The sequence below is a fragment of the Anopheles funestus genome, chromosome 2RL (genome assembly GCF_943734845.2).
Source record: "Anopheles funestus chromosome 2RL, idAnoFuneDA-416_04, whole genome shotgun sequence".
In the NCBI taxonomy this organism is placed as follows: domain Eukaryota; kingdom Metazoa; phylum Arthropoda; class Insecta; order Diptera; family Culicidae; genus Anopheles; species Anopheles funestus.
In genome coordinates, this window is record NC_064598.1 from 56,116,350 (window position 1) to 56,140,676 (window position 24,327).

The 24,327-nt window shown below is 36.1% G+C and overlaps 2 protein-coding genes across 2 annotated transcripts; both read left to right on the forward strand.

The window, feature by feature from the left end:
• Positions 1-688: 688 nt before the first annotated feature.
• On the forward strand, positions 689-6,960 carry LOC125762555 (major royal jelly protein 1-like). The gene is made up of 4 exons (XM_049424758.1): positions 689-2,766; positions 3,869-4,769; positions 4,867-5,061; positions 5,399-6,960. Exons 2-4 carry the CDS (start codon positions 3,934-3,936, stop codon positions 6,012-6,014), a joined length of 1,647 nt encoding a protein of 548 aa, XP_049280715.1. The 5' UTR covers positions 689-2,766; positions 3,869-3,933; the 3' UTR covers positions 6,015-6,960.
• Positions 6,961-11,189: 4,229 nt separating this feature from the next.
• On the forward strand, positions 11,190-22,482 carry LOC125762561 (uncharacterized). Its single transcript, XM_049424771.1, has 5 exons — positions 11,190-12,466; positions 20,395-20,430; positions 20,502-20,653; positions 20,744-20,907; positions 21,337-22,482. Exons 1-5 carry the CDS (start codon positions 12,379-12,381, stop codon positions 21,686-21,688), a joined length of 792 nt encoding a protein of 263 aa, XP_049280728.1. The 5' UTR covers positions 11,190-12,378; the 3' UTR covers positions 21,689-22,482.
• Positions 22,483-24,327: the final 1,845 nt, after the last annotated feature.

Genomic DNA, 24,327 nt, shown 5'->3' on the forward strand with positions numbered 1-24,327 from the left:
ATAATAAGGTAATACATTTTTTTCTGCTTCACCCTTATTTTGTCGTTAATATTTTACAATTTGTTTTGCATACTAATGTTACCTACGCATACTGCAGTATAAACCTTCGAATGCACTTAATTACTTATCACAAAGCATTACGTTTGCAATTGAAACATTCGATGCTTTCACGCTTTTTCATGCTGCATCATCATTTCGCTTAACTGAAATCAACACATCTATTACGCATATGTTGGATATGAATCGGCAACCTGTCCTGTGGTGCCACACAGCTTATTTTCCCGTTTAGTTTTGTGCTATTATTTTTTTTGCTATGCTGCGCTTGCATGTTCCACGAAAATTGGGGCACCGATGCGGTCGAGCAGAGATATCGCGCGACGCCTACTGTTGGTGATGCTGAACAACTGTGGCGATGAAGTAACAAAGAGGCAACAATCGAACTCATCTCGGTGATCGTCATAAGCAGAAAACAAAAATGAAATGTATTGAGAAAGACGAGGAACGGGAACAACACAAATTATGAGAACTGCCCCCCTTTGACTAATAACCCATAGAATTAAATAAGCTGGCAATATTTTCTTGTTTATTTGTTTCATTTATTCCTGGCTTTAGATAGCGCCTTTTTTAACAAATAATTAACCGATAGAACCAATCAATTGGAAACTTTTATAAGTTTATTCTATTTATTTAATTCTATACATCTGTTTAAAATGTGTTCCACATTAAAGTTAATTAAGCATTATTAATATTGCACAAAGTGATGCACAGCATTCTTTTCTTAACAGAAGCTATAATTTGCTTTGTCAGTGGCTTTAGTATTTATTGTATGTTCTATATAGACGTCTATAAAAAATACGGTAACAATGTTTTTTCATCTTAGCTATACATATGCAGATAGAAACAACTGATAAAATCTGCAAACTGCACACGAGTTGAAGAACCACAAAACTTGACTGTAATTAAACGTAAACCAAACTAGTTGATTATGTACACTATGTGTTTTTAGTATTTTAATACTTCTTGAATTAATTTAACATTCGTTTTCAAATCCGGTTACAAATAAAAATATTACAAATCAGGTTTATGCTTACTCCATAGAATGCAAATTACACCACCATTTGTTCAAGCAAGTAAAAGACGTTGCGATTCTGTGGTAATAATACGGTGTTGCGACCTGTCTAGAGCGTACATAGACGCCTAGATAGTTAACATGTCATTGGTATTTTACCGATACGTAACTGATATCACATTATCGGTCAACCGCACAGCCAGTGCTTTGTCCTATACATGCAGATAGTGAAAGGTAATTCCTAAAGGCCAGGAGCATTAAGAGGATGTTTGAATGAAATCAAATTTATTTCTTTTGCACGATTGAAGGCAAATTATCAGTCGCTTAGATAATTTCATGTTCAACTAAACTTTAGTTACGAAGTTTTCTCTTAGCCGATTAATAGCCTGTATACCCTGTGCCTCCCAGTTGCGCACTCTTTTGGAAGCGAAACAAAAACACTCCTCCGCAAACAGAATCACCTTGACATTAGTAAGCAAATCCACTTCAACTACAGCAAATGCCACCACCAAAGCTTTTGGACGTAAACATTGAAAGCATACCCATTCTGGAAGTCGCACTATATATCTGCCATTAAGTAATTCAATTTCTACGTCGTGCAAGTCTGCAATTTAACCTAAATACGTGCATTTAAACGTAACAGCACAAAAGTGCTTTACCAGTAAGACATGTTTTAACAATATGATCTGGAGCAATGTTATGTAATGTGTAAAGGATGCTTTGCACAAAACAAAAAGTATTTTTTTCAAAAGCCCTAAAAAGGATTTTTTATAAAGAAAAATTATTTTAATCTTTGGAATTTAAAACAAACCAAACCACAATTGTTTCGTTGCATATATTCCGAAGATAACGTGCAGGTCTGGAAACATGCAATACATACCAATTTTATGTATTAAGCATTCCGTTAGCCACATTTTGTAATACCCAATAGCGGGAAGTAAGGTTCCCTTTCGCTTTCACCGGTTATTTATTAATGCAGGTTGTCTCCAAAAGTGTCAAAATCTTGAAACTCGTTTTGTACAGACTCTACTACTACAAGCTAATATTGTTTTTGATTCAGTTTTTGTGAAAGGCAAACGTTTACAAAGCGATTGATTTTCCTTCTATGTTTAGTATGCGCATCTAAGGAAGGTCAGATCGGCTCTGTTAACCGATGTACAGCTTTCAATTGTATTGGAAGACGATTAAGCTCCATGAAAGTACTGATGAATCGTGACCCTCTCAGGTCTTCGCTGGGGACTTTATTGAATGGAAACTGTAAACCTATATGTATTTTTTCACATAAGTCTCATACATAAGTCTTAAAATATATAGTAATTTTAAAAAATGATCAAATATTTTTGTTTTTGAAAAATGTTGTTTGAACAGTACAATAAATACGTATTTTTCTATAACTACATGCAATGTATAATTACATTACATTACAATATTGCTAAACGATCACGAAAAAAAAGAATCACAGCCACCAATTATGTTACCATCCCATCGCAGAGTTAAGTTCGCTAAAACTGAGACCAAAACGTTGGTAGGGGCACATGAGCATCTCGACCATGCGGAATGCGCCAGCTGCGAATAAGCGGCTGATACTTCGTGCACGACATTCCAGTTTCACTCGGGCACACGACCTGACGCGACGTGAAGCGCTGCAATCGCAGACAAACCGTACGATCAACATCGTAGTCTTTGTTTGAGCTTTCGTAAGTGATCCATAGCAAACGGAGGGTTAAAAACAAAATAAATATACGAAAGATTTCAATACCAGTACCAGGCGGCCGCTGGTCACTGTACAGATTTCCTCTGAAGTGACTGTGTTGTGATAGGTAGATGATAGTGGCGAACTTCCAGTATAGAAAAAGTTTTGAATAGCATTTTATTGTTGTGTTTTTTGATTTCATCAGTATAATCGTGAAGTGCAAATTGTTGGAAACAATAGTTTTGGGGTATTTCTATTATTGTTGGTTAGACAACATAAGTCTTCTTTTACAAGTGCAGCAGCAATCAATTGTGGTAGATTAGTAGTGCCGTGAATATTAAAAATAATTCTACAACGGACCATATTTAAAAAAAGAAAAGAAAAGAAAGTTTGTGTGATTAATGGATGTAACGAACTTGTCAACAGACAGTGCAGTGCGGTGCAATGCAGTGGCCACATAAACATTCATCAGTTCAGCAGTTTATTCCACCGGCTTCTCTTATTCGTTATTACGAATTTCTTGTTATTCGCAGAAAGTTTATTTTCTGTGACAAATATTTCACACAATCAAATCTCAAATTGAAGCGTCTATGCTGATTAACTGGTTGTTTTACGACACTTCAATTATAAATTCTGTCTCTTCTTATTCTGTCTACGCAACTCGCGTTGCGTTCAAAGGTGATTATGCTAATTGCAAATCATTTCGTAAGCCTTCTACCATAAACCATTATGCGAGTCGCAGTACGCAGATCTTATTATATTCAGTCAGTTTACATTCACTTGTGCCGATCAAAGAGCAAGAAAGACACTTTTCTAACCCTGAACATCGATGAGCATTAGTCAAGCATGGCAACATGTACAGCCGATATGCAATGACTGAAGTTTTACATTATTATAGTAATGACATGACACAGTGCTCACAAGCATCTTCCACTTGATGGAAGAAAGCACGCCTAATAAACGATTCATTATCTATACGTGTTTTAAATAATAAATTTGCACACAACCTTCGTGACGTAATTCATGCCTCGTACAATAATTTAATAATTGTGTCTTTGTTAATAGAATAAATAAACAAAAACAATATTTGTTTTTTTCCTTTCTAGCGTGCATCCTGATTACTTTTTCCATATTACATTTACTTCTGTAGTTGCTAGCTACAACAGCAATAATGTATGAACAAAGTAATAGATCACGAATATGGTGTTTACTGATGCTGCTACTCATGAATGAGTCACTTGCGCTACATTCATCCTATATGGAAACAGTAAAGCAATGGAACCTACTGAACTATAATTTCCCATGGGACTATCCTGTATCGAATAAAGATTTTTACAATGCTGAAAACGTTGTTGCGACTGGAATCGAGGTTGGATATGATCGAATCTTTCTTGCCACACCACGACTGTTCGCGGGAGTTCCAGCGACATTATCTTCCATTTCCCGGGACAGTTACGGTGATTCGCCGACTCTTGAAGCATACCCATCCTGGAGTCACCATCGAGCCGGCACAAATGAATACAACTGCTCGGACATTGGGCTTGTGTCCGTTTACCGCATCCGGATTGATTCGTGCAATCGTCTCTGGGCGTTAGATGCCGGTGTTTCACGATCACTAGAGGATTTCGAAATTACTTGCCCTCCAAAAATACTCGTATACGATCTGTACACCAACCAAGTGGTACGGAGAATCGATTTCCCTACGGAAGTTATCCGGGGTGAATCGCTGTTTACCAATATCATCGTGGATGAGACTACGTCCAGTAAAGAGAACCATTGTGATGATGTTTTTGTCTACATAACTGATACGGTAGCACCGGGCATTGTTGTGTTTGACAGTGGAAAAGATCTCACGTGGCGACTTTCTCATCCTGCAATGTATCCGGATCCCGATTTCGCCGAGTCAAGGATTCACGAACATCGTTTCACGCTGATGGATGGTGTGGTTGGGTTGGCGTTTGATCCGGAAGCAGCTATTCTATACTTCCAACCTCTGGCGACAGATCGGTAAGCCACAATAATAAATGTTCACAATAATAAATGATTAGTTTGACTTTCTTCATCATCATATCTTCTGCATAAAATAATGCAATGCTATATTTAGTCTCTTCTCGGTCAGCACAGCCGCACTGCGTCTCGGGCCTCTAGAATTTGGCAAAGATCTCCCCGTAAAGCTGGTTGGACGCAAATCGTCCCAAGGAATCGGTCTGGCGGCTGCACCGCGAGGTGGAACAATTTTCTACTCCCCTCTATCAGAAACAGCCGTAGCTTCGTGGAATCCACGCACCAATGAACACAGGTATTTGTTATTTTCTACTAGCATTCAATCAATTTCTAACGGCTATATTGACTACTTTGAACTTGCTACTGAGTCCAAGATAAACAATACTTGGTTTTATTTATCATAGTGTAAGTTTATGCAAACGTAACTATTTAAAAAAACTGCATCATAAAATAAGATTTTTTTAATCGAGACGAACGGTCAATCGAATTGGTTTTTAAAAATATATTTTAGACAGTTAAATATGCTATTGCATATTGTATTATAAAAAAAAAACCAGCACTTTTTGTCTAGAAGCAAACCAGAGATGATTATAGTTTTTAAATTGATCTCATTATTTATTTGCCTGTTTCAGCCTACTCGCCCAAGACAAGGAAAGAATTCAGTTTGCCGCTGATCTACGTACACCTGATCGTGATGGTACAGCTCTCTACATACTGACGTCCAAATTTCATCGTTTTTATCTAAAAAACCTCAATGCCAATGAAATTAATACTCGCATTTTGCGCATCGATGGCGTTGTTAAGCGCAGCACTACTCAACAACAGACTACACATTTTTCCAACCAGCATAGATTTGCACCAACGAGATCAAGCTATGAAACTGTTTCCAGCAACAGTTTTTACAGTTTGCCTACATCTTCTTTAAGTCCAAAACCACTGCCAGTTAGTTCCTCCCTATCGTCTAATGATGTCAAATCTTATGCAACATTTGTACAGAATTTTTATCGGAAACAGCCACAACCGTATAATTACGAACCTGTCGCAGTTATCGACAAAACAAAGCCAATCAATCCCTTTTTCATATTGAACAGTGGTGAGAAAACGTTTCCACCACCACATGTACCAAGGCCACGATTTGGACTAAATGGTGAAGTATTTATTCAGAAAGTAAATCCTCACTTCAATGACTTCAATGGGTTACGATTTCAGAAAAGCATACATTTCAACGATTCTACTGTTCTACACTAGTTCAAGTATATTAAGATAGATTGTTGTGAAAATATTCTATTTGTTTTTCAATTTCCATGCTCTTATCTGAATCCGAATTAGCTTGAAATCCCATTACCATTGTTTCCAATCGATTTTTGTGACCTGTGGGTTACTTTTCTTGTCCATAATATTGCTTTAAAAGAAACGCGAACGCGTACTACGTTAGCAAGCTTAAATTTGCGAATATTTTAACATTTACATTGTCTTGAACATCTTTTTGATTTGCCATAATTAAATGTAATTGAATGATTTGTGTAGCCATTACTTCTCGTTTACACTGCATTTCTGCTAATTCGAAACCAATTACGAAGTTGCCTTCAAATAATATATTACAAAAACTAAAGCACCGATCATCATGTTCATTAGATTTGTCCCAATCTTTATATTTATTATATTGAATAACCTTTTTTCCATATTTATCTTTAACCGGGAACAAATGCGTGATTGAAGTAAAGCTATCCATCAATTGTTAGTACTAGAGTCAGTGGCGGATTTACACTTGTGGAACGTGTGGGGTGCTAAGCGTGAAAGCAAACGGGCCTCTGCGAAATTCATGGATTGAGAAAATAGTTCTGATGTTATACACTGGTGAGCACTGAGACCTCCGCGCCTACTTAGTCCGCTTACCGTTGAACCCGTCACAAACTGGGGTCAATGTTGTTTATAATTACGATTTAGACCAAATATATCAATGAATATATCGATGGGTGCGAATGCCAATAATTTTTTTAATGGAATAAAGAACAATCATAGTTAAGCAATATAAAAAGATATACAGAAAGAGTTATCTACGCTACATATACTCATTTAGCGAGGAAGAGAAAAATGAAAAGAAATAAAGAAAAATGTGTTGGTTAAGAAAACATTGTAAATAAAAACGTATCTTAATAAACCGATTTGTTACTGTTGCTATTCGAAAAACAAATGATCGTTTTGTTTACAATACCATGAGTTATAAATAACATTGATGTACTATATTGATATGCCACGGATTGGCATATCGTATATAGTAGTAAGTAAACATTACCATAAACCATGGGTTGTAAGTTGTTTGTCTCGTGAAAATAATACATCTATGTTTACATAGCATTACCTCCTTTTAATCTCCGTTGACCTAAGCAAATTTTCGATCAAGAATAATCTCTATTACGTCTTTGGCAATGTTCTTGGTATAACACGAATGCATCTGGCCGAATACATCCGGGTTTTTTTTCCTAGGCTGAGTCTCCAATAGTTGTAAGCTATAGTCCTGGTCGTTCTTTAAGAATTAAAAGGATCATGAATGCACCCTTAAAGTAGACAGTATGTGTCAGCGTATTACTCAAATCCGATGCTTCCAAGTTATCTACTTCAGTTTAGCTTGGTTTATGTTTTCTCAAGTTTTCTTATGTACTGTTCTGGTAGAAAAGGTTTTATGAAAATATAAATTAGCTAAGATGTTTTTAAAATTAAAAACAAATTTTAAAATTATTTTAAATTAACAATTATTTTATCTTAAAATATAACAATTTTATTTTGCTTCTTAAGAACGATCAGGCCGCATTAAGACTTATTTTTACCCCGCAGCCGGATAGTCAGTCCTTCGTGTGGATGATAATTTTATTTAACAAAAAAAAAACAACTCTAAACATCGTATCTACGGTTAAGTTCGATACAGGGTAAATTGCTTACTTACTTACTTGATCCATTAATCATCTACATCCTTTAATCATCACACATGAGTATGCCATGTTCTTCATACATCGCAGTCTGCTATCGACCATAAATGCCATCAGAATAGATGACCACTACTATGCTAATCAATTCTACGATAATTAACTACAATCGTTTCACGACTGCTCATGCATGATCTGCAATCATTATATTAATGTCGATGACATGATAGTATAGCGCATGGTTTAGCATCAACATAACTGTAAATTTATCAGTGAATCAATGAATGACTAATACAAACTATTAAAGTTTCGGTAGGTGGATTCCAATAGCATTTGTATAAAACAAACAAAAAGAAATAACAAGAGGAAGAAGAAGTAGTTATCTCGCTGGCATAATTATTCATAGTGATATTTTTCTCTGCATACAATTTAAAATGAAATATAGAATTTTTTTATTTCATACCTTTTAGTATTAAACGACACGCACTACCAAACGACTGACACGGGTCAGTAATTACATATTTCTATATATTTAATTACATTACATATAGTCGTTCTTCTAACCACTACCACGTTGTTCTTCCTCATATGTGGTACCAAAAATCCTTCTGGATATTCATATACGTTTAGGAGTTTTTTTTAAGTGTTTTACTGGAACTGTATAAATATGTTATGTATTGGCAGTATTGTATAACCACAGTTCGACTGTCGTGACAGGTGTTTCCAGTGAAGAAGTTTACTCTGTTGACTGTTGACTGTTTATATCAACATCTGTTTTATTGACAGTGCTTGATGTTGATCTGCCCCATTAGCTTTCCGATAAATCATTTAACTAAATCATTAGTTAAACTTCCATAAATCCGAAAAAGATTTTCGTGGAAGAAAAAAGGCAAACGAAATGTATAATTTTAACAGTTTTATGTCTGCAGAGGCTTTTTTCGTTTTTATTTTGCATACCTTCCTTCTTTTCCGCAATTTAAACTAGACAATAAGCTAGTTGTAATGCTAGCGCTGGTAGATTTGTAATACACCATAGGTAAGTATTAAATTGATACCACCTCTAATTGGAAGTTCTACATGCTCCTGGTTGTATGGAATTCTACATAAATGGACATGATCTTCCATATCTCTGACTACTAACATAGAAGACACGATGCTTTATTCAATGTTTATAGTAAATCCCTGCTATTAAGAACTTCACCTGAATAACATGTCAAACTTTCAGGACTGCAGTTTTTGACTAAACTTTCAACCTCTCTACCATATTATCTGTTCCTAGCTTTTAGAACTACAAACAAACAAAAACTTGTAAATGCCATTCGGAACAATTCTCCATTAGCTTCCATGTTTAAAACATTACTTAATGTTAGTAGTTTGTGATGATTATAGTTATCATAATAAATTTTTATGTTCTTTTTGTTCTTTATTTTATTTTTAAAATGTTTTATTTTATTTATAATTCATGATTACGCCTTTTGCCGTGTTGTCAGTCACAGAGGGCTGAAGTAATTACAATTTTCACAAGGCATTTCCTCCTTGTACTTTGCCTTATCCCGGGCATACTCGGTTGCTTTTAAAATGTTCTATTACGTATTTAATGTAAGAGTTATAATTCTACTAGTTTGTTTATATTTTAAATTGATGCCTGTTTTTAGATAAATTACCACACTCTATCCACAAAGCGTTGCTCATAAAATAAATAAAATACTAATTTCAATTTGTTTTGTTACCATGTAAGCAATCTTTGTAATTGAAACATCACCACACTGAAATAACCGTGTTAGAAATCGTTAAATAAGCTACAAAACGACCATAAAATAAAATGAGAAAAAAAACACACTTCGAACTAAAATCTCCATCAAGCGCGGCACTCGCCTAAGCTAGCCAAATATTTACACAGAACAACAAGCGTAAAGTGAATTCGAATAGCGCTTAAATCAGACCTATCAACACTGTTTCCCAATAAAATTACCCCTACGCAGCATCATCATCCTTCGGGGTTTTTTTTAGCTTACGCCCGTATCGGAAAATGTATGTTGATTGCCATGGTTGATGGCACCTACACTTTACTAACAGTTACTCTTCCATTGAGTAACGTTCGATGCTGTTCAATTGTTGGCTTGGTTTACCCATCTACTTCCTTCCTTCCTGCAAACTGACCCTTCTTAAAATGGCATTAACGAGCCTAAATGAGCACGAAAATGGTCATTTACAATCATTTCTGATCTTGCCATCAACATCACAGGAAACAATTTGGTAAGCGAACATTTACCTCTAGGTGCACAAACCATCGTTCGAAATAAGATCCAATCGTGGCAAATACAAATTAATGAAAAACCTCATGTCAACATTTTAAAGGCAACTTTCACACCGATATCGTTGTACACAACGGTAAGGCATACTATTTTTAAGGACATTTTTCAAGTTTCATGTAGGGTATATTGAATTCAAGTTCCTATAGGTATGAATCCTTCCATAGTCGGTAGCGATGAAGAAATTGAATAGCAGTTTTTGCTGAGTCCCAGGTGTTTGCTTTACATTCAACTTTTATATCAGAGTTCATCACTGGATAAACATATTTGAATCATATTCGTTCCAAGCACTAGGAGGTAACATTATGTGTGGGGATGGAGCAATTACCTTTCGTTAGCAACAATCACGTGGTTCATATCGTATCTTTGTTGAAAAAAAAACTATTTCATTGTTATTGATCAATTTGAATAAAACCCCAAATCAATGCTTATCATGTAATACAATATAAACGTGGCAATCAATGCCTTAAACATTTTGTCAAAAAGCATTCTTCAGTCCTATATCCATTTACACAATGAAAGGAAGGTTCGTTTAAAACTAGATGCAAAACTCTTGCCATCATTTCCATACACTCACCAGGTTGCAAACAGTTTATCACAATCATAGTCAACTTCAGCTCCTCCGCTTAGAACTTCTAGCCACAGTTCTTCTCACACCGTACCCTGCAATCTCCTTAACGCTTCAACACATATCTCAATGAACCCCTTATCGGGCCTTCAACGTTAGTTATTGCACCTTCAACGCTCCCGGTGTTGTATTATTTCCCTAACGGCTCCACAGTACGGGAAAATTTATGATCTAAACTGATCATGTAATATTTTATCCGCTGTAACATAGCAGCTGTTAACCGGTAGATCATTGAAACAACAAACGCTATGAAAACCACATTCATAAAAATAATGCTATCTAATTGTTGTTATTACAAAGAAATGTGATGCAAAAAGTTCAACAGCAAGTTGCGAGTTCCAAATTTGAATGTCGGAAATAATTATTTCAATTCTCAAAAGCAACTAAATTTTTAATCAGAATTTATGATTTTGAACTAGAATTTAGATTTACCCTAATGTTAACATTGCTATTGATTTTGTAAAACTAAAACTGTCCATTTCGCACATTGTTGGAAATCAATATCGAATACTATCGAATATTTCTTGCATCATGATTAATATTGAGGGTACTTCCATAGATTGTTGCTTCCAATCTTATCGAAGCCTGTCTCGGCTACCTAAACACACACAAACGCCTATGAGACAAATTCTTGTAACCATTTTGCAAAGCCTAATGAAACTGTAATCCAGTGCCCTGTCATCATTCAGTAAGCAACAAATATGTACTTCAATTTATGTAGTAAGGAATGACCTATAGAAAAAAATGTTAAGGCAGATAGGACGATTATTATTTCAAATGTAAAATTCCTATTTTTGGCGAAAAATTATATGAAATATTGCAATGTCGTATGTATTATTGGAACAAACCGTGACGACTAAAAATTACGATAATATCATCAAAATATCCCACCAAAAAAATAATGGCTGGTAGCCATACTTCGTCATATGATAAGCCCGATACATAATAAAAATAGAAAATATACACGTAAACGAATTACTTCGTTTATTGTACAATACATTTACCATGGATTTCGGGATGGCTTATTTGTTGCTTTTTAATTTTGTTGTGTTTTTATATAAAACGAACTTGTCATAAAATCTGTAACATATATTATTCAAAAACATATTATTATGTAAGATATTGTTTTTGTAAAAAATCCAACACATTTTTATGATCTTTTGAAGAGCAATTTTTGTTTGCTTTATATAAATGTTGAAAATGTTGAGTCCATAACTTAGTAAAAAAAAACGTTTCACAGCTTGGCTCTTTGATGCAACATCTGCGCATGTTGTAGATTTTCAAACCGCGTGCACCTTGTTATCAATGAGGAGAACGAGATGGATCATACTACGGGTCGATAGGGTTGTAAATTTTCGGTTTTTCCTATATATACCAAGGCTGATGTCGCGAGAAGCTCGCAGTAGCTCCCGGTACATTACCACGATTACTCGCTTTTGCCAGGGATATTTCACCCTTTGTCTGGTGATATGTGCAGTGCTTTAAACGGTCAAAATTGGTTTGTTTTGTGTTCAAGTGTTAAAACATTCAGGTATAGCTCAAGTGAACAGTGATTTATTTAGTCCATTTTATACCAGTGAATCAAAATACGTAGTGGGAATTTAAAAATAACTGCCCATGATTATGTTGCTTAATTTTCTTAAATTGAGTTATTGTTGTCTAAAAATTGTTCCACGATCGGATTAAGATTAACTGTACGAAAGTTTATTGTGGTTTTATTTCTGTACGCGAACTCGGTAAAAAGTATCATGGCTCACAATTGCCGCCTTGGGTCAAGACTTCGTGCATCAGTAGCAATAATTGTACTCATATCTATATGTTTAAAACAAGTGCAAGGTAATAATCATTTTAAGTGATCAGTTAATATTTACATATAATCATACCATTTTATCGTTGACCAAAAGTTAAAAGAAGGTTTAAAACTAATTTTGTACGTCAGCTATCTACAGTTTTGACATATTTTAGGTATATGGTGTACGGTTTACAAGAGAAACTTTTAAGCTAAAGTTTAGCTTAACACCAAATGTGTGCACAAACTTCTTTAAGTTATACCAATAACTTGAAAGCATTAAACATATGGAAAAAAATTGTGGGTTATTTAGTAGTTTATGATGCTGTTCAAATTACGCAAAATCATACTAAATTAGAAAAACATAAACTAAAGAATTATTACGAATTAAAAAATATATAAAAATCATGTTACAAATATTGCAAACAACGTTCTACGACTAGAAGAAGAAAGATTGCAAGAAAGATCATATGAGATAATAAAACTAATATCGATTTCGAGTACAAACCAACATTGTGTTGGTTGTTTGTAAATGTTTGCCATAGGAATAAACTTTTCCGTCATTATTAAGTATTTAATTTCTCATAATTATACTGTAATTTAGGTGATGCATGAATGTTAGACGAATAATAGCAATTTTATAAATAGATTATTGTAAATGTGTTCTCATTAGGTAATGTATCCAATTTCTTTAAGAAATAGTCCATAAATTATTATTATGATATTAATTATTTTTTTGACAATAACTATTTGAGTCCTGTAGCACAAAAAAACAAACATTTTGTAACATAAAAACACACATTTCTAATTGAAATGTGCGGCTTAACATCCAACATATTGTAGGTTCAAATCATTACATGAATATGCAGTTTTATCTGCTGGACATGCTGCACGCAGATTAATTACACAGTAGTAGTAGTAGTAGTAGTATTTTATTATTTCAGCTTATTGTATATTTATAAATTTCATTGATTCTGGTTTTCTATACTTAAAACCTTAACACAATATTGATAAACCTAACTATACGCGGACATTTTTGAGATTTTTTTCATTAATAAATTTGTAAACTATGCCGTTGGGAAAAATTTGCAAAAAAACCCAGGAGTTGCTTTTCTTAATTTTGTTCCTTATATCTAGCTTATGATTATTAAGTAATAAACCTATCATAATTGCTATTCTAACCACTATCTTATCCTAATTTCAAGTTCTAAGATATGTACATTTTTCATTATATCTATGTAAGGCATTTGATAGAAATAGTTCAATTTTAGGTAGTTTAGTTCGATCATGTATATCCTTGGTACTGTGCCAAGGAGGCAAGTTCAAAATTCTTTTTATGTATTTATTTTGGTAAACTTGCAGTTTTTTGATATGCATTTCCGCGCAATTTGACCAGATTGGTGATGCATAAAGAATAATTGGTCTTATAATAGTTTTAAACAGTAGTATCTTGTTATTTGTGTTTAATTTCGATTTCCTATTTACGAAGCAGTATAGCGAATTTAAGACTTTTTGACCAGAGCACAATTTCTCTTCAATGTGTTTTTTAAAAGTTAACCGTTTATCTAACGTGACACCTAAGTATTTGACATCATTCCCCCAAGCAATATCCGTGTTATTTATTTTTAAGGGTCGATTTGGAATTTTCTTATTACTAGTACATCTAGTGAAATAAATAGCCTCAGATTTTATATCGTTAATTTTTAATTTCCACTCATTGCAATATGAAACATATTTCTCTATACCCTTGTTCAGATGTCGTATGATGGTAGCGGGGCTCCTAGCCGAGGAACTGATAGCAAAATCATCCGCAAAGGCATACCGTTTGGAAGATTTCATTTTGGGGATATCAGCTATGAAAATGTTAAACAATGTTGGGGACAGTACACTTCCTTGTGGCACTCCAGCTAATGGAGTGAAGGTATTCGAACAGGAAGAATTTAAGTGTACTGAGCATTGACGGTTAGTTAGGAATGAATGGATAATCAAAATATCTTTAGGTGGAAAATTGAAACAGATTAGTTTGTAAATTAGACCATAATGCCAAACTGTGTCGAATGCCTTTTCTAGATCAAGAAGTATTAACCCTGTAGATTTTTTCTTGCAGCGATTAGATTTGATTGTGTTAGTGAGTCTTTGCAGTTGATTCACAGTTGAAAGTCCTTGCCGGAAACCAAATTGGTAATGCGGGATAATGCTATTGGTTTTTAGATGTTGTGTAATTTGTTTTCCAATTAATTTTTCTAATATCTTACCAAGACAACTTAATAAGCTGATAGGCCTGTAATTTTCTGGATTTTTGTTGTCTTTTTTTGGTTTTGAAACAGGGATTATTTTGGCTTTTTTCCAAGCAATCGGAAAGTAATTTAATTTGATACAGCAGTTGAATATGAACGTTAGATAAATAATTGCTTTTTTAGGTAGTTTCTTCAGCGAACGATTGTTTACTAGATCTAGTCCCGTTGATTTTTTTGCTTTAAGTTTTGATACAATAGATTTAATTTGCTTTGGTTTGTAAGTGAGTAAGGAATTCACATTGGTGTTAGATTCGTGATATTCTAGAAATTTGTTCACTATTTCTTGTACTTTAATAGCGGACGGGCTAGCGTTATTTAGAGTAGCATTGTTGGCTTTTTCAAAATGAAATTTAAGTGCTTCGCATTTTTCATTTTCAGTAGTTAAGAGGTTATTGTTATGTTTAAGAGGGGGTATGGAATGAACATTTCCTTTCATTATTTTAACAAACTTCCAGATTCTGTCATTGTTAGGTCCTGTATTCATTACCATGAGGTTTTGGGTCCACGCTTCGTTACGAGCCTGTTTGATTTCAGATTTTATTTCGTTAGTCAATCTATTGTAGTATGTCCTAAGTGCTAGGTTCCGCCTGTCTCTTTGCCAACGACGCCTGAATATATTTCGTTTTTTAATTTTGGATAGTATTTCATTTGGGAGAATTAATTGATATTTATCCGGAATAGTATAAGGAACGCTTTTTGAGTGAGCAGTGTTGATTAGATTTGTTAAATGATTGATCATTTGATCTATTTGCGATGTATTGTTAATGTTATTTAAATTAAGATCGATTAAGTTAAGTGCATTGTTTATGTAAGTTTGATATGCGGACCAATTTGCCTTGGAATAATTAGGTATGCCTTTCGATGATCTGCTATTTACGTTACATGTTTTTAGTTTAAACTGAACTGGTAGGTGGTCGGAATCGAAGTTAGTGCTAGTCTTGGGTTCAGATATTACATGCAGACCATTGGTCATCACTAAATCTAAAGTAGAGTGAGAACGATTTGGATCTTTTGGATAATAGGTTGGGTCGTTCGGGTGCATGATTGAAAAACTACCTCTTTGAATTTCATCATAGAGGATCTTTCCCATCCGATTTGACCGAACACAATTCCATAACTGGTGTCTAGCATTAAAATCGCCACAAATTAAATAACTTCCACGGATACTACTTAGGGATCGGATGTCACGACGGAAACTTTTAGAGTCAGTATTACTACCTGGGTTATATATCGATATGATATTGATGCTTCCTAGTTTTGTGGATATGGAAATCCCTATTGCTTCGATAACTTTTAGCCTAGGGAGCTTCAGGTCAAGATACTTTATATTCCTTGCAATAACGATTGCTACTCCTCCTTTGTCTCCAGGTGTTCTGTCTAGCCTAAGTATTTTAAAGTCTGGGTGCGAAAATCGCATGTTTGGCTTTAAAAAAGTTTCGTTTAATGCTGCTATGTCAATTTTTGTTGAAACTAGAAAATTGAAAAATTCTTCTTTCTTATTAAGAACGCCATTTGCATTCCAATATAATATTTTAAGATGTTTCTTATTTTCCATTTGAAAAACAGTACTTAGCGGTGATTTGTACAATCACAGTTATAAGGTCTTTTTTGGAGTTACATTGGCTTAAATGGACGAACACATCTTCGACGATCTGACCTATCTCGCTGAGGTCAATCTCATTGTTGATTTGCGTATTTGATTTGAACGCATCGGCATAGCTTCTAGTCTTGGTTGTGTTAGTATTATTTCCAATGATATGACTAACCTTTGGAAGCGGAGGGAAGCTGCGATGGTCTACTTCGAATTTTGTAGGCGTAGTTTTTTTCTCCTGCACTTTGACTGTCTTTATAGCTGGGCAACCGAAGTAGTTGGCAGTGTGGTGGTCACCACAGTTTGCGCATCGCAGCTTAGCTGGAGCAATTTTACCATCTGGGCTCGTTGTCGATTTACTCAGCGGACACATGTTGGATTTGTGTGATTCTGCACACTTTACGCACACAGGGGCGCGATAGCAGTTTGCTTCACCATGACCATATTTCTGGCAATTGTGACACTGGATGGGTCCTCGTTTGTGAGAGTAATATTCGAAGTATACTCTGTGGTGGTTTACCACCGGTACTTGTTTTAGTTCCGCAAGCGTTATTGAAGCTTTGGCGAAATGTAATAGGTACATTGCCTGGTCATCGTACTTCTTTTTCCGAATATTTAACGTTTTAACTGCACATGGTTTGATGTTACATTCCGCTAATGCGGCTGTTACTTCTTCTATCGGCATTTCGGGGAGACCGAATAAGACAACTTTCGTTGTGCGATCTTCAGGCAGTTGATGTGTATAAAATTGAATCTTTTGTGCCTTAAATAAATCGACGACTGTTTTAAAGTCGTCCGCATTTGTGACCTTCACAGTTATGCCATTTGCAGTAGTATTGGTGGTGTACTTAACGACGCCCGAGGAAACGATTTTTTGGTGAACTACACCGACGGATGTACCTGTTACCATTATGGGAGGTATGTGAAGATCCTTCTTCCTCATAGGAGTATTATTTGATAAGGAAGGACCTTCCTCATCGTCACTTAGAAGCTCAAACGAATTGCTCACCGTCACAGCATTCGTTGGTGTAGGCTTTTTTGGCTGGCCCGTTCGGTGGTATTGAGCCAGCGACAATGTAGTGGTGCCACGTTTCGACATGCTTCTTTTGCTTCGGCCCATCTCTGTGGGCCGATCACAGCTTCTCTTACGAACACGAACGGTACTTATTTTTTTTTTTTTTATCCTTCACTTGTATTTCTCTCGTAGATGAGTTGATCTCGATAGAGTGCGTCCGATCAGCTCGGAGGTTGACAGTGAACGAGATTAATTACACAAGTTTGCTGCGTATTGTACCTTTTGTAATGCATAATTTTATTTTCATGCATTCCAAGATTTTCGATTCCGACAACCGTAGAATGCATACTTGCCAGAATTTCGCGATTTCATATCAACATTACACACTTGTATATTTTGCATTTGCTTTTCTGCATGAAGGGTATACCGTTAGGATACTATACACCAGCAACAAATTTCTACAATGTTTTGTGTATTACCTAGGGATAGTGCAGGTCTACTCTCATTTTTCAATTCGAACACTACGTACTCCCAGCAAAAAAACAAAATCCTTTGATTAACCAACCAGTCTTTCTAAAGTGAAAGAATTCCATTTTCCGTAACCCTTTTGTTGTGAGCCGCCTCATACTTGTTGGTTCTCATATGTAGCGCCAACCTGCGGGGTTGTGATGATAAGTCGCGCATCGTTGACATTGCATCAAGTAGACAAAGTGCCAAAGCCTCCGTAAAACAATCGCTCAAAGGCATATTCTTTTCCATTTTTCCCTTGCAGCCAGAAACACAACCCACAAAACCATACTCGTTGGCACACAGTTGCGTCATTTCTGATGTTCTAGGTTGCAATTCTTTCTACTGTTCGGTGAAATCGACTGATGACGTCACGTTGCGTGCTGTATATGTAAGAATTTGAAACATTCCTCGACTGCCAAAATAGACAATAAAAAGCTTAAGGGATACAGAAAGGACACAATCAATGCAAACAATTTATTGAAGGGAAAGGCAAACAAGTACGGGCGTGTAAGGTCCGTCAAAACGCATTTATTCGGTACTTCATTTGATATAGCAAAATAAACGACAAAATGACAAAAGTATTTGAATTTTTCCTCCCTTCCTCCATACAAGATCTTCGTGCCACAGCTTTTTATTCAACTTCCAGTGTTTGTTTGACTAAAACTGTAAGCAACCTTTTCTTTCTCTATCGGAATCCATCAGGAGCTGTTGTGATATCCGTGGGGAGAAGATAAAACGGGTACCATCTATCGCCTTAAGGATTGTTTGTTTTCAAACGGGCACCCAAAAACCCACAACCCATGAGCCACGGGGTGAAAGTACATAGCATTTGTACTACACATGTGCTATGCGTTTTGTTTTATACTTTCAGAAAGTGCACGAAACAAAAGTGCTGTAAAATATTAGACAGTAAACAGATAATGGTGTGTTTTTACTATTAGATAGTTTGGTTCTCTGTATGAAGTAAGGTTTCTCCACAACTTGCTTAATTTGACCTAGTTCCTCCATGAGAACCAAAATATCAACGAAACCATTGAAGAGAATTGAAAATTGCCAAAACAATCAATATTTCCATAACAGAATACGAAACCAAAAGAAGAATGATAAATGGAACGGAAAATGTTCTCAACTTTAAACAATTCAAGTTTTTATGTTCTTTTTTCATAATGAATTTCTACATTTTGTACCATATTTCACACAAAAATAAAGACAACCTTTTCGTGTGAAAATTGATACCAGCTCAAACAGCCCAACACTCCGTCACACAATACTGAAAAGATTGCGACGACGTTGTTTGTCAATTGGTGACGAGTTTACCATCCGACAGTCCATTATACCATTATACAACATGGACAACACGTGCGTCATCTTTGCAAAGAAACTATAGACCTGATAAAGTTCAAAAGTTTCCATATCGCATAGTTCGGCCAATCTATTCCTATTGTGATTAAGAACAGTATGCAGCGAAGCCTTAATTGTTCGATCAAAAGAAATATGTATCTTAATTGTTCGATCAAAAGATATATTTGACCGGGACACAACGAATTATTCGATCGCATACGATAAAGGAGTAGTCCGTATCCTCCGTACCATGATGTGGTATTGCTAACCTTTTCAATATTTTGGATTGATAGGGCAATTTTGATCTATCAGATTGCTTTTATTTGTGCATAAGCATCAAAAGAAATAGGTTTTGTGCAGTTAGATTGATGTGCAACTCACCGAGTTCACCCGGGATAAGGTGCAACTATAGAATAAGGGAAGGAAATGTCCCTTATTCACATAACTATAAGTCTTGTCTAAGTTACGGACATTTATGTTGTTAGATAATAAGGATAGTCCGTAAGATATACGGCCTGGCCGTCCCTACGCTAATAAATAATTGATTTGCAATTGATCTGACCTTCTTCTTCTTCTTCTTGGCTGAACGACCTCTAAAGTCACGCCGGCTATTTCTGGCTTACTAAACTTATATATAGCATGTAGTCGGATGGTCAGTCCTTGCTACGGGGGGACGGTCCGGATGGGATTTGATAGAAGGTCCTGCCGTGTGGACCGAGGCCGTTTATCACATACACCACCAGGTTGCCCTTCATTTGAACTATCTAATGTTATTTCCACAGTTATATTTTAAATAAATCTTTCTAGAAATACTACAATCGTTTGTCAGTTCAGTATTTTCCTTAATAGAATGACGATTTGTTTTTAATATTCTTATTAATTTTTGTTTTTTGTTTGTATTTGTTTATATTTTTTGTTTAAATGAACAATATTAATTTGATAAGATGCATATACATTTCCAGAGCAATTTTTAATGTCTTGCTGGTTTAGAAAACAATCAAAAGCCGTTCCCAGGTGGTCAGACAACGTGTAACAATTTGATTTAATGTTTCTTGTGTGCGTGACTACGGGCACAGTTGGAAACCGTATACACGTGGGAAATATTGCTGTGCACCCACACATTCATCGATATGTTTGCACAATCTAACGGTCAAAAACGAAACCAATTAACCAGTGTTGCTCTTTTTCTACCTCTTTTCCGACATTCTTCGTGTCCTGAAGGATCTTGTCTAAGTTACGGACATTCATGTTGGGGAGGTAAGTGTTTGACGCAACGTGAAGGCGCTGGCGTATGCTGACGAACACGCTAATATGAACGTTTCTTGCAGCACACGGTAAACGGGCGGGTCCACCGGGACGTACGGCTTCTGGTGATGCTGTACAGTTTCAACCACAGCCGCTGCTGGACCAATCCAACTCACTCCCTGCTGCTTTAACTGGCGCGGAACGGTGGGCTTTGGTCAAAGTTCTCCCAGAAAAGGTACGCGCGTAACCAACCACATACAGACATGCCATGCTCAGGAATTCATTTCGTAATGTGACGTTGTAACGTTATTTTTCTCTCGCAAAGAACGCGTATTATCCATTTAGCAAACTGATATATTCACCACCGGTTGCGGCAGCGGGTTCGTTTTTATTCAACGACGGTTTAGGCTCATCTGGACCAGATTCTTTGAGAGTTGGAATGGAGTCAAGCAACAGTGCCGAAGGAAGATTGCCTGAAATCAGCAATGAGTATGTATACTACCGTACTACAGGGCTTTCGAATTTAAATGGCAAACTTGGAGTCATTTTTAGATTCTTGTTAAATTGAACTAGAATAAGTAGAGATGGATCTGAAACGCTTTCGACTCTTTTGCGAAAGGGACTATTGAAAGATACCAAATCTACTTCGGAACACGTTAACTAAACTTCAACAGAATCCGAAAATGGTTTCAAATTCTTATACTCGAAGCTCCTGTAAAAATCACTATAACAATGGAATTCGCAGTATTCTGCGCATCGTAGTTTCTTTAAACAACACATTTTCTATTAATACTCACACCCTGTTATCAACAATTTTTAGTTTGGTTGAACTTTTCAATACGTTTGAGCTTTGTTGTAAATAAAAATCCTTAAGAATCCAGCGTAAACCTAATACTTGGCACATTTCTTTTACTTTAGCTCCAAAACGCTATCATCAACAGAACAGGATGTAGTACTTGGAGATGATCGATTAATATCGGCAGTTACCTCTCCGAACATGCGTCGCAGGGATCATCGGCATAAGAAAAAACCGCAACCAATGGCTATACATCCTCGATATGGTGGACACGACGATGCATTTGACGAGAACATGAGTGTTGCCCGAATCCTTGCGCCAAACGATGACGATGTAAGTCAAATGTTGCTGCTTAATGCAGCCGTGGCCGCTGCAGAGACTATGTCCGACAATGACGTTTCCGCTGCAAATGCACGGTTCAATCGAAAGCTGTTCAACGGAAACACGAAAAACCCGATCCTACTAAACGCATAATTTATCGAAATGTTATCGAATTAATTACATTCAAACAGACGCAACACCATGCAGTGTCTGGGATTCAAGAGCAATGAGCTAAAGTTCAGTTTCGGTTACGACATTTGAACAGTACATTCTGCTAATTATTAATAGTTTCAACAACATAATTATTTGGCATTACTTCCCGGTTAATCGTCATACCAGGCTGTTTGTGCGATGCAAACTCTTAAACTACGAAGTACTGTACTGTGTCACACGCAATTCAAAGCGTATACTTTTATGCCCTTGGATTAGACGTAAGCCCTTAATCGGGTGCTATCGTTGAACTTTATCGCCTGTTTTACCATCCCTCGCATCGCTTCACGTGCTCATATTTTACGCACATGAGTCACTGGGAAGACGCCAGTATTACAGTGGAAATGACGATCTCATCACCAGTGGATAGATATTGCCAAACTTTACTTCTGTTTGCGCTGGGGCTGGGAATTTGGCAATGTTCATCAATGGCTGGATTGGTGATAGATATTCATTTTACTTGCATAATGTATTACAGAGACAATTATGAAATAATTCGAAAATGTGAAGCACCAGAGCCCGATAACAGAGGCCACCTATAACCTCTATGTTTGTGTCGTTCATGGGGATGGTTTACGAAGGAACCGTGTTTTCCCGTGCATAATTCGGGAGCTGTTAATCCAACATAAATCCTCACAAACATACACTCAATTTGTATATACACATCTTAGTCAATAAGCAGGGATTATAGAGAGTCAGATATAAATGTAAAAAAATATACTTCAAGTTTAAAATTACCTTGGTTAGTTATTCATTTGAGAAAGAAATTGAGTTTTCGTGAAATGTATAAACTATTCATTTTAAAATACGTTAGCGACTACCACGATATCTGGACAGTTTGGTCTCTCCTGTTTGCTTTTTTGAAACAAAATCCCCCATAAATTGTCCATTCTTCATAGGAGTTGAATTAGGAAGAAATCCGATTCTTTACGCTTGTGTCCGAACCACGTGGATAAGATTAGTTTCCTTGTCTTTACACTCTTCACGGTTCATATTGGTAATTGATGTCAGTTAGACTATCCGCAAACCAGGTTTAGTTGATCTAAGTTGAGTCTATTTGAATAAAATATTTATCTCATAAACAGGTATTTTTAACGCATTGAGAAAATTCTATGATGTATCCTCCAGTAATGGTATAGTAAATGATGCTGATATCTGCTAGATTTATTTTTATCGCGTAGCCGGAAAGTCAGTCCTTGCTACGGGGGTACGGTCCGGTTGGGATTTGAGCCACGGTCTTGTCGTGTGGACCGGCGCCGTTTATCACATACACCATCGGGCCGCTCTTAACCAATTAAGTACACATATTTTCTCTTTGTTACAAAGATAGTGGGTAACCAAAGCTTGGGACTGGTTTTGAGGGTGTGTTCAGCGAGTGGGACAAATAAAAGTAGGAAATGGAATACCACCTTAGGAATACAATATCTAAATACTTATTTTTGTGTGAAGGTAAAATAAATTAAATAAATTAAAATAAAAAATAAATTAGACTTCACTAAGAAAGTACTCTGAACAATTAAGCTTAGTTAATGCTAAGGATACATTTTTCTTCTTTAGACTTCATAGCCTCTAATGAATTGGACGTTTCGTACTGCACTGAGTACAAACGATTTTAACCCTATGATTTATAAAATAATACATACATACTTACTTTCTTTTGCTTCGCCATGATTCCAAAACAATTCACTGCGTGATATAATTTTACAATGGAGCAATACGGCCAGGCCGTTCTTTATGAATAAAAAAAAATAATAATTTTACAATGGCTTTGTTATCGTTACTAGGTGGCAGCAGTTTGAGTTTTCTGCTAGTGAACTTAGTCTAATGATAATAAGCAAAAAACGAGTAAGTGGTGGCGTCAATATGCATTTTGAAGATTCCCCTGTGTGATTCACAATTCCAAGACGCTTCCAACCTAATTCCACCGAGGAAAAAACGGGCCTCACTTCACCACAATGGTATTCCTAGGCATCCTTTACATGGCGCTCCAGAACCAATGAATGGAACTGTTTCACCATATTTCAGGACACGGCTCCAACTTGCATATGGCCAGTTCCGCTAATACCAACTGGTGGTTTTAGCGCACTACCTTCCGAAGCAGGGAAATCCAATGCTTTTGAAATCACCCACGTTTAATGATCAATGTATGAATCTTGTCGTGACTTCTTAGATTGTGCACACCGTGAACTCTTCACTATGAAATCAACTGGCCACTTTTCGCGCGGGTGTCTCAAATTTGCGTTGCCTCATTCTATTTTTTTAGTCATTCTTTTAAAATGCAAAAATCTTATCATCATCACTAGATCATGACGACAACTGCAGTTATACCAAACATAGTGACATGGGACATCTACACATATATCACATTACACAGTTTGTCCAACATACACGGTAAACCCACGCTTGAATTCTTGCAAGCTTCTCGCGTTCTTAATTTCTCTTGGCAATTTGTTGTATTCTGGAATCCTCGAACTATTCTCTCTCCCAGATACTCCGGTAATAAGCCATTCAATAATCGAAATATAAAAGTCATGGTCTGATACACAATCCCCTGTTCTATGTGGTTTCTAGCGTGGAACTTC